General features: G+C 39.2%; 1 protein-coding gene and 1 long non-coding RNA gene across 2 annotated transcripts; one reads left to right on the forward strand and one right to left on the reverse strand.

Moving 5' to 3' along the window:
• Positions 1 to 985: 985 nt before the first annotated feature.
• On the reverse strand, positions 986 to 9,031 carry LOC124288556 (A-agglutinin anchorage subunit-like). The gene is made up of 4 exons (XM_046725108.1): positions 8,803 to 9,031; positions 6,991 to 7,192; positions 4,483 to 5,910; positions 986 to 2,540 (listed from the first exon to the last, which is right to left on the reverse strand). The coding sequence occupies exons 2-4, from the start codon at positions 7,124 to 7,126 to the stop codon at positions 2,155 to 2,157; spliced, it is 1,950 nt and encodes a 649-aa protein (XP_046581064.1). The 5' UTR covers positions 7,127 to 7,192; positions 8,803 to 9,031; the 3' UTR covers positions 986 to 2,154.
• An 839-nt stretch (positions 9,032 to 9,870) lies between these two features.
• On the forward strand, positions 9,871 to 12,578 carry LOC124288575. Its single transcript, XR_006901476.1, has 3 exons — positions 9,871 to 9,988; positions 11,660 to 11,795; positions 12,486 to 12,578. It is a non-coding gene; the product is annotated as an uncharacterized LOC124288575 (long non-coding RNA).
• Positions 12,579 to 15,864: the final 3,286 nt, after the last annotated feature.

The raw sequence follows: 15,864 nt of genomic DNA on the forward strand, positions 1-15,864 counted from the left end.
CAAAATAAATACCACTTACTAAAGGCAACTTAAATGCTACGTGAACAGAAGAATAAATAATCATCAAATAAACTGTCAAAGGCGTAATAATAACATATATACAACTAATATCATAATTTCTTGGAAATAATACATAGATGTCGTCCCTTGTTTCAAGGAGTAACCTTGACATCTCTAATTCGCAAAATATCTGCAGGTTCAATAATATGGATAATCCTTGACTATCCAGTATTTAGTCACAATTCTATTATATAACAAACCCTTGACCTCCTTGACACAATAATTTCAACAGTTTCCTTTCATGATTGAAACAATAGGTAATATCACCACATTAGATGCAAACCAGCTCATTAGCCAGTCCTTCTTCCAAAAACTAACCAATTCCTCAGCTCCAGTCAAACTCTAAACAAGAAGACAATGTCATCAATATCCCCCGCAATGGCAAAATACTCTTCATGATTATGTCTACAAGTTATGATTATGTTAAATATTTAGGTGTGTATATAGAAAAGTGGAAGGAGAGTATTGAAAGGTTTTTAAAGTTCTGCTCCAGAAAGGAGCACTATCACCAATTTCAGTCTAAGTCAAACTTGTTGCCATGGAAATGCAAATATATTTTATTCAGAAATCCAAAACTACCAAAAGGCACCAGTACACCACCGCGGAACAATCTATGTGCCAAGTTTGGTGAAGAAACATTGAACAGTTTTAGAGTTCTGCTCCGGAAAGGAGCACAACCACCAATTTCAGTCTAAGTCGAACTTGTTGCCATGGAAACGTCAAAAATATTTTATTCAGAATTCCAAAACTACCAAAAGGCACCAGTACACCACCAGATCTATTTATGTGCCAAGTTTGGTGAAGAAATATTGAACAGTTTTAGAGTTCTGCTCCGGAAAAGACAAATGTCAACGGACGGACGGACGCACGGACGGACGGAGTCTATTTTAATACCCTCCGCAAAACGCGTTGCGGGGGATAAAAAAATCAACATTTCTATTAACATATTGAACTCCTCACTGGTTAGCCTGAAGTTGCTGACAACAAGAAAGCAAGGTACAGACACTATCGAAGAGTGTCCATACAGGCTGACCATTAGACCTGAGAATCGCCGAGATTTCATGATACAATATTTAACACAATACATACTCAGAGATGCCAACCCCAGTGTTGCTAATCGTAGTTTCAAGTATTAAAATTAGTAGTCAACTAAATACTTAAAATCATGATGGATTTTGAGAAAGATAATATGACACTAATCAAGAGTGAAGCTTCACATGCCTCCAACAGCAGATTTTCAAATTATCAGCATTAAATTTTTTCTTGTCTTTTTTTGGCGAAAATGTATTTAATCAACAAAAATAAATATGTTTTTGACTATATATCTGAATTTTAATTAATTTTCTTCAAATTTCATAGAATTTCTAGTGCAATCATATTGGCGTAGTTTGAGGCAAAAATTCGTAGCGACTGATAAAATCGTACAGGTTGACATCTCTGCATACTAATAGTACTGCTGGTATCACAATCAACAGTCAACAGTATGACATGATGACATTACTGAGATCACTGCTTGACACAATCTGTGAGACTTTCTTTCTGTACAAGGTGTTTCGAAACTCCAAATTTGTCCAGAACAGGCTTATATATGCACCATTTTTGTCCACCTTGTGTTCCTCCATGCTTACAGGTGGCACTATGATACTTCCCCTATTGAAGTAAATTGATATATTTATGATCTATTTGGAGTGTATTGTGATCTCACAGCTTATGTATCGGCTGTAGTTAAGCACTGATGAATCATTACTCATCCATGTTTTATAAAAATTCTGTGAGAATAGGAAGATTGTAACATAGTTTCCAGTCTTACTTGTGAACAAAGCTTCATTTGGATCACTTTTCAAATTCAAATAATTCACTAATGTGGTTTCTGTATTCTACAAGACCAGCTGTCAATGGACTTTCTCCATTGTGTAGAACAAAAACTGGCATTAAATTCCAATATCATGTGTCATATTCAATATATAACACATGCAAGAAAGACACGTATTACAACTTTTGAAAGACCATTGAAAAAACGACAATAAAGTTCTCAGATTACGCACAAATACAAATTGACAAGCTAATAAGAAGTGACTGATCTCTTGTGTCTTGCTACCTTGAGTTGTCCCTGGTTAAATATGGCGGCACACCGGTTCGCCTGAACGGGCCATGATTGAGTCGGTAATGTTCCTCAAGGTGTTTGACGCTTGAAGCTTGCATGTGACACACCGGGCAAGTGATCATGGCGCTGTTAGCATGACGTTGTAGATGCAGAAGAAGGTGCTCACGACGATGGAATGCCTTAGGACAAACAAAACAGTGGAAGCGCTTCTCTCCATGAAGTGTCTTGTGTCGTGACAGTGAGGACTTGAACCTGAACACTGCTCCACACAAGTTGCAGGTTAGGTTTGGGTCGCTCTTCGATTGGGTGTTTGGGGATATGTCAACATCCCTGCGACCAGATCGGCCATCTTGATTGCTGGATGATGGACTTGTTTCTGAAATATAACCAGCAAATGTTGTTTAACACCACAATATGTTCCTACATAAGTAATTGGTAAGCAATCAAGTTATATCCCCTAACACACTGAAGTGAGAAATAAACTGATTCCGAACACTGAATTTGTTTGAAGTTATGCTATTGGGCACACTTTAACTTAATCATTAGAAGACTGGGCGGTAGGCGTGGTCTGATTAATTGAAATAATCGAAGATTTGTCGCAGTGACTAAACGACCAAGCAATCGATTATGTTTTGTCATAATCGAACACAAACAATTCTAGAACACTTGTTTTCATTAACAGTATTTTCACTAGGTTGGTTTTGTCTGTTACATTTCATAAGCACTACAAGCTCAATCCAAGTCATGATTCAATTTATCTTAAAGACTCTAAGAAATTTATGTTCCTCCATACTAGTCATCCTTTAAAGATGTGAAATTTTGCCAAAACCCCAAAGAACTACATATTTTTCCCCTTATTTTTGTGTGCATTAACACATTTCATAAATGACACTGACCAATTATTTTCGATGATTGATCGGTTGTAATTAACCAATCATCAATTATGAGATTTTAACCAATTCCCAACACTACTGGGCGGTAACATGTTGTTTGGTTTGTTTAAAGTTATGCTATTGCAGTATTGGGCATACTTTAACTTAATCATTAGTAGACTGGGTGGTAACATGTTGTTTGGTTTGTTTAATGCAGCACTAAGCAATATTCCAGCTATAAATAAATTAAGTAAATAACAAGTGTTTGCCCACTGATATGGCAATGTCCCCCGCCACTAAAGAAGAATGAACATAACATATTTACTACTTTATATTTTTTGGTCACATACAAGATGCCTGAAATGACTGATGTCTGCATAATCACCTTATATAGGCTGTCGACATAATTGAAGACATTGGGTGCAATGTTTTATGAGATATCACGTTTGCATAAGTTTGAAAAGTGGTCAAAGTGTCGTGGTGTCCTTGAAAATAAGGTCACGGTCACCATAATCATCTTGTGTCTGCGTAATTCCCCCATGTAGGCTGTCATTAAAGTTGAAGACATTGGGTACAACAGTTCATGAGATATCGTGTTAACAAGATTTGGAAAGTGGTCAAAGTGTTGTGGTGACCTTGAAGATAAGGTCAAGGTCACCAAAATCGAATGGTGTCTGCGTAATTCCCTAATGTAGGCTGTGACCAAATTTGAAGACATTGGGCGCAACAGTTCATGAGATATCGTGTTAACAAGAATCGGGACAGATGTCCGTACGTCCGCTGCTGAATACATAGTCCCCCGTTCCGTGCTGCAGCGGGGGACAATTAAGTCCGGACCAGACAATCCAGTGATCAACAGTATGAGCATTGATCTACGCAATTGGGATGCGATGACGTGTGTCAACCAAGTCAGCGAGTCTGACCACCCGATCCCGTTAGTCGCCTCTTACAACAAGCATGGGTTGCTGAAGATCAATTCTAACCCGGATCTTCACGGGTCGTGTCTACCTGAGAGAAAAAGCCCAGGGTTTCAGTCCCTTTGCAAGCTTATATCAAAAGAAGTTATACAATGGCACTTGTTGTTACCCTGCCTGGCACTGAGGGAGATAACAACACCTGGCTAAAGATGGTTATGGCTGAATGCCAAGCAAACCCCCATTTCACCTCACCTTCATTCAAATACACAAAGCTCCTTTTCAACTAAATAGATATACAAAATCAGGGGAGATAACTAACATATCTAGTTAACAAAAATGATTGAGTATGTTTTAACCCCACATTTAGAAATACATTTATTTAAGCAATATCAGGGTAGGGGACAATAGAAATGGATGTCATTGTACCCATGTAGGGCATGGAACGCGCGTCTTCAACGTGACTACTACGATTTAACCATGAGGCTACCTCACAACACCCTTTGTATTAAAACAATCACTGACTACTCACCTGCCCCGCTGTGAAAGCCCTGGCTGCTGTCAAGATACTGGTTGTAACTGATTGCGTTCCAGTCGATGCCCTCGAGGTAGCCTGGGCTGGACCTGCTGCTACTGCTGCTGTAGGCAAACTGCTGTTGTTGCAGAAGGTTGCCAGAGTCGGATGATGACGGTTGGTTCATGTAGTTTGGACTGTTGAAGAACGAATCATTAGGCGAAGTGTCAACCGGCTCCAGCTTGATCTGAATTTCATCCAAGAGTGACTCTTCTTTGACAAGTTGAGGATTGACACCGGTCGATGATGAGTCCTGGTGTGTTGTGGTTGAGGTCGATGGACTCTGTGTTTTACTTGAAGGTTGAGTTTCATCTTTGTTTATCAGAGATTTTTTATTCCTGTTTGCAGATGTCTCATCAGAGGATGCCGTGTCATTTTTTGTGGATGACACTGGCAGTGAGCTTGAGCATTGTGTATCATTTCCAGGCGGCATATTGTCATTTGAGCATTGGTCTTTATCACCTGAGGATTCACTTCTAAATTCTGTTTCCTCGACTGAATCTGTAGATGCGGTCTTGACAGTATCAACTTCTGAGTTTCCATCACATGTCGAAGTACCATCTTCAGAAAGACCTGTAGTTGTTCTCTCTTGTCCAGCATCTCCTTCTTCATCCACCACGATAATGTCCCCTTTTGACCTTGAACTTGATTCTTCATATTGACTAGACAACACTTGCACATCATCATCCATAGCTTCTACAAGTCTACTTTTAAGCTTTGTTTCTGTATCACCCGAATCGGATCTGTCTTCAGGATGTAAATCTGAAAACAAACTGTTTAGAGACCGCCTGGTCTTTGTTGGAGTTGCAACATTCGCCGATGGGCTGACTGACTGTGAAACAAAAGAACTACATGACAAGTTATGACTCTCCGTTTCTGGACTATCCAAATCCATGACCGACTCTGACCCCTGAGCATGTTTGGATGGCGTCCCTGACTGTGACACACTGGAGGATATTGACAAGTCCGATTCCTGAGGATGCAGACCAACAGATCCCAAATACTCCTCCTTCCTTCTGTCGTCCCGAGCCCCGACCGAGTTGTAGATGCCGCTACTGAGAGCAGTTAACAAGGAAGCTGAGCTTCTACGGAACACCTGCTGTTGTTTGCGTCTGTTCGTCCTTCCTCCAAACAGGGGGTGCTTGAAGATGGGTGTTGTCGAGGCAGAGATGGAGGAGGTGGAGGAAGAGGTGGGGATGCGGTCGGTAGAGAGGCTGGGTTTGGGAACGACCAAACATGGTGCTCGTGGTGAGGTATGCTGAGAAGCAGAGAGGTTAGATTTATCACTTGTGGCAGTAGTGAAGGAGGTGACAGAGCTACTGGAAGATGTTCTTGCTGTAGATTCTGACGAGTTCTTGGGGTCACTGGTCAGGCTTGTGCCTTGTTCTGTAGAAAATACAGTCAGTGAATCAGTAACTGTATCACACGAACATTTAATAACTACTCAAGTTTACATGATCTAAACAGACATCAACATCCTACAGCCATTCTGTATTTATAGCAAAGAAAATATCATGATCAAAGATTACAATCAGAATATGGGTCCATCATCAGGCTATTGTGATCGGTTATATTTAGCAATGTATACATCACAAACTTGGTCAATAGCGTTTTAAATACTTCATGGGCTAATTTACTTGTTTCATTTCAAACTAGTAATGTGCATATATAACACACACTGAAAATGACTGTTCACTGATTGCCAACAACTATCTGCATGAGTGAAACTCTGTGAATATGTTTATCCCTAGACAAAAGAACATTTCCTTCAGAGTCCAGATTGCAAATTGTGTCATTACCATAATATTCTTCATGGCCTCATTTACTTTAAATGAATTAGGTATCTTTGTTAATCAATAACTGTGATCTTTTCGTGATTCCATTTCAGTTGTGAGGACCAATGAGTATGATGAGGATTTGTTCACACGTACAGGGCTCCAGATAATTTTTCATGATCAGGAGTACGTACTCCTTATTTTTCAATATAGGAGTACTGGAAAACAATAAGAGTACATTTAGAGTACTGAATGGAATTTAATGGAGTATCAGTAATCTTGTGTTTCGTTTCATATATGCACCACAATATTGCTACTCTTGTGTAAACAGGTCAATTAACAATAAAACAATACCTTTTTTAGATAAATACGTCTGTAGGCGATTCTAAGACCGTACACCATTGCTGTAGTCCGTGTCTGCTACGTTTTCTAAATTATTTCCTACCGTATCGCGCTTATTTTATCCGTACATACGCAGATACGGCCCTTATCTGTAGCCCTGCACGTAAATGCTACAAGTAAATGAAGACTACTATCCCTGGATATAGACATGTTCTCAACACAATTGAACTGTCTCAACCAAACTTAACTAGCATGAATTTCAAAGGCTGTGAGATGATGTATGCATCTGGTTGTGTTATCAGTTCACGGAGGTTTAACAGCTCTCGTCAGTTATAATACTCAGACCCACCTAGAACCATGTAGCCATAGACCTTGTACTCTGCCACCTTCAGATCCAGCCACATGACGAAGTGGGACAGGATCCATGGCTGGGCCCTCTGGACAATATCACAGAAGGCTTGCTTCAGAGACAGAAGATCAGTCATCGTCAGAATAGTGTGTAAGATGTCTCCTAGTTACCTGTCATCTCTCAACGTCAATCCATCAGCTGTCTGAAAAAACCCCAGAATTATCAACATAATTATAACAAGAGTGAGTGAGTGAGTATGGTGTTAAGCCGCTTTTAGCAATATTCCAGCAATATCATGGCGGGGGACACCAGAAATGGGCTTCACACATTGTGCACATTGTGGGGAATCAAACCCGGGCCTTCGATGTGACGAGCAATTATAACAAGAACTGGAGTGAGTGAGTTTAGTTTTACATCACACTCCAGCTATATGGTGGCAGTCTGTAAGTAATCGAGTCTGGGTCAGACAATCCAGTGATCAACAGCATGAGCATCGATCTATGCAATTGGAATACGAAGTCAGCGAGCCTGACCACCCAATCCTACGACAAGCATGGGTTACTGAAGTAAACACAAGTATACAAGTAAACAAGTATAGCACAAGTAAACACTGCTGTCCTAAAAACATGTGACATCTGAAAAAGACTATCGTTCATTGATGATTTGAATTACTGTGACTTTGATATGCAACTAGAAATGATTAGACATTCATATCAAAACGAAGTAGTTTCACATCAGATCTACAGTTCATATAGTCCTGTATCCCAACATGAGCTGAGTTCGACGTTCTGGTGATTTCGACAATTGCATTGCTCGCTCTATATCGGGTGAGTACGTATGCGATCGGAGTGCACAAACAGTTTCACTGGTATGGCGGATGCCCAGTCGCTGTCCTGAGAAGTTTTATTGACAATGGAAATCGGGAAGTAAAGTTATATAAAAAGCAAACAAACATCAATATTATTTACCTGAGATCGTTAATACCACTTTAGATGCAAAATCAGTTGCCTTTATAACAAAAAATAGCAAGCCAAAATTCAGTAAGATCAGTCGTCTGCTGGTGACAGGCAATATATAAATAGGAAGCCACGTGATCACAACACTCCCTCGCAGTGCGGAGCAAAGAGTATGGCTCATCGTCGAAAACCCATACAAAATACCCGCATGTTACGAGCGGCCACTGTTTTGCCGATACGATGTCATCAACGCTATTTTTGTTGGAAACACTTGATATTTTTGTGTGAAATAGATGAATATATCCTTTATCACTCCATGTTAGTAAATTAAAACTTTAAATGATATTACAGATAAAAATTACGTTTTTGTCTTACATCGTCGAAAACCCCTGACACCGGGATATATACCTAGACGATTTTGCACTATACCAAGCTGTGTTCGCCTTGATGTTGGCCTTGGCTGGAATACGAGTTTATTCATATGAACTACGTAGATCGATGCTCATGATTCCAATCACTGGAGAGTCTGATCCAGACAGGAGTAGTTACAGACCCCCATTGAGCAACAAACAAAACCGAAAACTACAACATAGGTTTTCGGACGTCATACGTTTTCGGAAGGCAGTGCTGTAACATGGGTGTTGCTTCACAGACATTGAAAACTCTTGAATGATGCATGGATTGTGTTTTGGGTAAAGTTTTCTTGTATAGGTTAGTGACATCTTTCACAATGTTCATGCGATAAGCAAGACAACAGCGGATGTTTTAAATTGTCCGAAAACCAATAACATGAGGATATGGATCTTTATTTTGATATTCATATTCTGACAGGTGACGATCCTGATGGCTTACTTACCTGGGTTTGCAAGGCCACTGGCAAACCTAGTACAAAAGGCACAACTGCAAAAACATGGAAATCCTCCACAATATACAAAACCGTTATTGAAAATTACATTCTACTTGTAGTTCACGATGCATCTTGTTGTTCAGTTACAGCATCGATAAATGAAATGGGTGTGAGTGTCGGTCGGAAGTTGAATATAATCGGAAGTTTGCTATATGATATATACAGATCTCGGATATTAAGATAGCATTGAGTGTTATCGTAAACAGCCGAACATTTCCGAATGTTAGTTCAAGGGACATAACTCTTATGACAATCTCCCCCAGTAACTTGTCATATCAGTAATTTGAGTTCAAACCCCGTCGAAATATTTATGTTTTTAATCATATGTTTCTAAACAGTTTCTACTAGATATTTCATTCGTTTGGTGTATAAGATAAACAAAACATATTGGTAGATAAAACAAAACCGATTCGTTGATTACCATCATGGTTAAACAAAGTATATAACAGAATATGAGGTTTTATCCCGCTTTTAGCAATATTCCAGCAATATCATGGCGGGGGACACCAGAAATGGGCTTAATACATAGCAGGGGCGGATACCGCTCTTTTGAGAAAAGGGGTTGGGGGTGCACTATTGAGAAAAGGAGGGGTACACACTTCATTTTCACCCGAGTTTCAATGGTCATTTAACAAACTTTCAGCACGGGGGGGGGGGGGCACCCCCCCACACACCCCTGGATCCGCCTATGCATTATACATATGTTCGGAATCGAACCCGGGTTTTTGGTGTGACGAGTGAACGCAACTAGGCAACCCCACCGCCCCGGTCTGCATAATGAAATACGTCGTGATCTCAAATGGTCTCAGATTTACACAACTGAATAATTATTAAACCCTGACGCAATGTGATTTAAACAGGACCTTCTAGATCATATATAATTTCACCCATGTTGAGGTCATATTTTAATGTTGACAGAAGAGGGACTTTATTTCATTCGATAAAATGTCAGGTCAGCCTTTTCAGTGGATTCTTAAATATACCCAACTGCAAGATAAGAGTAAAATTACACGAGAATAGCACAGTATTATCTTATCAGTGGTTAGCAGCACACTGTCAAATAATGTGCTAGTCTTAGTGAGATCAAGCATTATGTCTCGCTTGTTTGGATTTGTCTGCGTTCTACTGACTGTTGGTATGTATTCACTGATATATATACATATATACATACATACATACATACATGCATGCATGCATGCATACATACATACATACACACACACACACACACACACACACACACACACACACACACATACATACATACATACATACATACATACATACATACATACATATACTAGTACTTAGTTTGAGTGAGTGAGTTGGGTTTTACGCCACACTCAGCAAGTTAGTTTGAGTAAAGCCACATAAACCAGTAATTTGGTAAGTTAGCATAGGCATAACATAAGCGTGGAAACAAGTAATGTAGCAGATATATTGAGGCGAGACTGAAGTTGAAGTACTGAATCGATGAAGTTACAGCACTGCCTTCCGAAAACGTATGGAAACAAGTAATGTAGCAGATATATTGAGGCGAGACTGAAGTTGAAGTACTGAATCGATGGTTGTAGTGGTAGTAGTTGTTTTTACCAGTGCTGTTGTTGTTGTTGTTGAAGTAGTATCGTGTTGTTGCTGTTGTTGCTGTTAGTAGTAGTAGTAGTAGTAGTAGACAATAGTGAGTGAGTGAGTATAGTTTTATGCCGCTTTTAGCAATATTCCATCAATATCACGGCGAAGGACATCAGAAATGGGCTTCACACATTGTACCCATGTGGGGAATCGAACCCGGGTCTTCGGCATGACGTGCGAAGACTTTAACCACTAGGCTACCCCACCGCCCCAGTAGCAGTAGTAGTAGTAGTAGTAGTAGTAGTAGTAGTAGTAGTAGTAGTAGTAGTAGTAGTAGTAGTAGTAGAGCGAAGTGTCATCGCATAGAGTTAACAAGGGATTCGAAAGTTTTAGGGCCGCTATATTGCCTCCCAAAATGGTGCCATAAAATCCTTACCTTGTCAGATCATGAATCAGAAAGTCCGCTGACTGGATCTGACAAGGTAAGGATGTCATCTCTGTGATGACACCACGCCCTGCTACATTCACCCCGCCATCAGAAGGCCTAGCATAGCAGGATACTGAGAACTATTTCGTAGTAGTTGTAGTAGCAGCAGCAGTAGTAGCAGTAGTAGTAGTAGTAGTAGTAGTAGTAGTAGTAGTAGTAGTAGTAGTAGTAGTAGTAGTAGTAGTAGTAGTAGTAGTTTTTTTTTAGTAATGTTGGTAGTAGTACTGACTGACTGACTGACTGAGTTTGGTTTTACGCCGCTTTTAGCAATATTCCAGCAACATCACGGCGGGGGACACCAGAAATGGGCTTCACACATTGTACCCATGTGGGATTTCGAATCCGGGTCTTCGGCGTGACGAGCCAACGCGTTAACCACTACGCTACCCCACCGCCCCGTTGGTAGTAGTAGAAGCGATAGTTGTTGTGGTGGTACCGTTCAGATATAAAATTACCCGTGAAGGTCCCGGTTAGAATGAATCTTCAGTAACCCATGCTTGTCGTAAGAGGCGACTAACGGGATCGGGTGGACAGGCTCGCTGGCTTGGTTGACACATGTCATCGGTTGCCAATTGCGCAGATCGATGCTCATGCTGTTGATCACTGGTTTGTCTGGTCCAGACTCGATTATTTACAGACCGCCGCCATATAGCTGGAATATTGCTGAGTGAGGCGTAAAATTAAACTCACTCAGATATAATATGACTACTCCCTTGTTTGTGATCGTAAGTATGTGCCCCACCCCAGGTCCCGTGCTGGGTCAGCTCCTCCTTCCCTGGCAGGTGTGTGAGATGCAGTGTCTCAAGGATAACAACGCCACCTGGCCCCACCATTCCACGCCGGAAATAGACGAACATTGCCGAACCTACTGCAGAGCTCACTGGTAAGTATTTAATACTTTTATTTTTTAGTAAAAGAACCCTCTGTTATTTTCAGTATTTAATATAATAATAATGTTATTGGGGTATGATTTTTATAAAAAGTGTTGAACCATTAACTTAAAACAGTTCGTTACAAATGTTGAAATTCTTTGTCATTTTGAAATATAATATTTTTCAATACTTCCCCTGTGCTCATATTGAATGTTCAATCTGTAAAATATCTATTTCTTAAATACCTGGTTGTCATTTGACCTTTGAATTGGACGGCGCTTTAATTACTTTTCTCTCTTCTGTTCGGAAAGAAATATTGAAACTCAACTGATGAATAATATTTTCCAAGGAAACACAGCTAACTGTTATCGCCCTTTGACGAACGATCATGTGTTTGTTTTTCAAATGAAAATGTGTGATATTAGCATTATGATATCCAAACAATGAACCAAGAGAATACTTCTACATGAGTTTATTCTCTTAAAAAAATGATCTAAAACAAACTTGTAAATATAAAGCCGATGTGTATATCAACATAGTATCTTTGCAAATCAATAAATGTGCCTTTTTCGACACAGATCTCCAAAGTAACAACCAAGACAGACAAATGATGATGCGAATTCATTGTTCATTGAATCAGTATGCATGTATGCATTCATTGAATATATTTTTGTATGTAATGAGGCAACACTTTATTGTAGGCAGGACATGTTTACGACACCACACTGATGGCTTGCCAGAAGGATGTTAACGTCTGAAATATGACATTGACAATAAACCAAATAGATATATAACGATATTGTGATCCTATTGTTTGTTTATTTAATTCAAGATTAAATGGTGACAATGAGCGTGATTTTACGTCGTTCTGAACAGTGTTCCAGCAACATCACGGCGGGGACATCAGCCATTAGCTTCACACATTGTACTAAGGCCGACACTCGGTTTGGCCAGCGAACACTGGGATACACTGTCGCCCCTGGTGAAAATACCACCGTAACACGTGTTCGGATTCAATTCACAAAATATTTATTAAGACTCATATAAACACATGGAAACACGTGACATTTCAGGGTAGACAGTAGTGTGTGTTTGGAAGCAAGTCCTACAAATACCCAAAACAACAAACATGCTAACATACTACATGCTTATTTGTTGACAATATATTAAATGCTTACATGTTGACAATATACTACATGCTTATTTGTTGACAATATATTAAATGCTTACATGTTGACAATATACTACATGCTTGTTTGTTGACAATATATTAAATGCTTACATGTTGACAATATACTACATGCTTGTTTGTTGACAATATATTAAATGCTTACATGTTGACAATATACTACATGCTTATTTATTGACAATATACTACATGTTGACAATATACTACATGCTTATTTGTTGACAATATATTAAATGCTTACATGTTGACAATATACTACATGCTTGTTTGTTGACAATATATTAAATGCTTACATGTTGACAATATACTACATGCTTGTTTGTTGACAATATATTAAATGCTTACATGTTGACAATATACTACATGCTTATTTATTGACAATATACTACATGTTCACTTTTTGACATTCTTCATGCTTATTTGTTGACAATATACATGTTCACCTTTTGACAACATTGTACATGCTTATTTGTTGACAATATACATGTTCACCTTTTGACAACATTGTACATGCTTATTTGTTGACAATATACTACATGCTTATTTGTTGACAGCAGTCTACACATTTATTTGTTAACATTCTACTCCTTCACTTGTCTGAAAACATACTGCGTGCCTACTTGTTGACAATACACTACATGCATATTTGTTGACAACATGCTACATGCTTTCTTATTGACAACATGCTACATGCTTTCTTATTGACAACATGCTACATGCATTCTTATTGACAACATGCTACATGCTTTCTTATTGACAACATGGTACATGCTTTCTTGTTGACAACATGCTACATGCATTATTATTGACAACATGCTACATGCTTTCTTGTTGACAACATGCTGCATGCTTTCTTTTTGACAACATACTACGTGCTAACTTGTTGACATCATAAAGAAGTTCACTTTATAGCTACTATTGACATTCCAATGTTTGGGGAACTATCACAACCATTAGTGTAACCTTTTTTCGTTATATCACCACCTGTTGCTTATTACTTTGGCAGTAAAGAAAATAGTGAATGAGGTAGTAAGTATGGTTACACGCCGCATTTAGCGGGACACCAGAGATGGGCTTCACACACTGTACCCATGTTCGGTATCTAATAACTCACATAGGGCACATTGTACATTCCTACAAATGAAAGATGAAACATAAAAAAAATAAACCTATTCCTAAATGAACAATGTAGAGTAAGAATAAAAAAATCAAGCTGAGGTTTATAACAGTGAGTGCTTATGGTTTTACGCCGCATTTAGCAATAATCCAGCAATATCACAGCGGGGGACACCAGAGATGGGCTTCACACACTGTACCCATGTTCGGAATCGAACCCGGGTCCTCGGCGTGACGAGCACTAGGCTACCCCACCGTCCCTAAAGAAAATAGAGCGATTGTAGTATCATATATTTCCCCCTGGTGATACACACTTTGATCTTTTGTACAAGTTATTTGAGTTCCATGTGACATCCCACCTGCCTTACAATATAATCCCAGTGCCAAGACCAAAGATGTGATGACAGTTTGTTTCAATAGATTATAAACAATGAACAACTCAAAACAAACAATCAAATCCAGAATATGATTTTCATGCTGGGCCCCTTAAAGTTTAAGACGCTTGGGTATAAATAATCTGTATCCACAATTGAAACTATTGCAACTCAGAACACAGCACAACTAATTCTATCAATGGATATCGTCACGATCTTTGTTTATAAAACAAAGATGGAGTCATTATGTAATTGCAACAAAACCATCACAACATACACAGATCACGCTTACACTTTAATTAACAATTGCAATTCATAAGATGGCAAACTGTATGAACTCAAACTCAGTATCAACACGTGTACATTCACTAACCCAACACTCGCACAGAGCGAGAGCGCACCGGATATGAAGTCACAGTATACTTATATCCGGCTGGGCTCGTTCAGTCAAAGGTACATTTGTACTTTTATCAGAAAGAAATACAATATTAATCACTGTAATTAGGCTTTGAGTTAAACTGACAATTTACCCTTGAAAACAAACATGGTTATGTAATTTCTTAGGTACTACTTGTGTTATACCCGTGAAGATCCCGGTTAGAATGGGTCCTCAAAAACCCATGCTTGTCGTAAGAGGCGATTAGTGGGATCGGGTGGTCAGACTCGTTGACTTGGTTGACACATGTCATCGTATCTCAGTAGATTGATGCTCATGCTGTTGATTACGTGATTGTCTGGTCCAGACTCGATTATTTACAGACCGCCGCCATATAGCTGGAATATTACTTAGTTCGGCGTTAAACAGCAAACAAAACAAAACAAACCTGTGACACTGTGAGTGGGTCTACTCCCATTTGTGAGAACTCCCAGTTGTGAGACAGTGGAGTAGGTATTTAGCAAAGAAAACACACCTTACTCGCCTACCTGATAGAATGGATGAACCCAAGCTCATTATGGATTAGCTATTTATCTGATTCTTGTGGAGGTAACTTAATGAAACTCTAAAAGATAAAGTAATTAACCTACTCGAGATAAATGGCTTTACAAACAATTGTGTAGATAACAATAATCCAAATGTACTTATTAACCTTTGACTGCTCTTTCCGATCACCATTATGGCAGGCCTTCAACAAGTAGAATATATCACCAGTTCACGATAATCTTTTTCAGTATTTCAGTATCTATTGAAAACAATAAATGCTCTTCAACGAACAATGTCTTCTGTGTTAATCAACTCATTAATGAACTATGCCTCCTGCGGGTACTCTTCAGCAACAGGGTTGTTCCCACTTTCATCGTAGGGATGGGGAAGCACCACCTGTGGGCATTGAACCATTAATTAATGTGTCTCACAACTGGGAGTTCTCGCAAATGGGAGGACACCCTGTGAGTGAGTTTAGT

The sequence above is a fragment of the Haliotis rubra genome, unplaced genomic scaffold, assembly GCF_003918875.1.
Source record: "Haliotis rubra isolate DU_JTF1 unplaced genomic scaffold, ASM391887v1 Scf42, whole genome shotgun sequence".
Classification (NCBI taxonomy): Eukaryota; Metazoa; Mollusca; class Gastropoda; order Lepetellida; family Haliotidae; genus Haliotis; species Haliotis rubra.

What these genes read in the sequence shown, in the direction of transcription:
- LOC124288556 (XM_046725108.1), bottom strand. Translation starts at nt 7,126, where the DNA reads ATGACTGATCTTCTGTCTCTGAAGCAAGCCTTCTGTGATATTGTCCAG. An exon ending in CTATGGCTACATGGTTCTAG is followed by an intron (nt 5,911 to 6,990) that starts GTGGGTCTGAGT and finishes TATTTTCTACAG; the next exon opens with AACAAGGCACAAGCCTGACC. An exon ending in GGGCTTTCACAGCGGGGCAG is followed by an intron (nt 2,541 to 4,482) that starts GTGAGTAGTCAG and finishes GTTATATTTCAG; the next exon opens with AAACAAGTCCATCATCCAGC.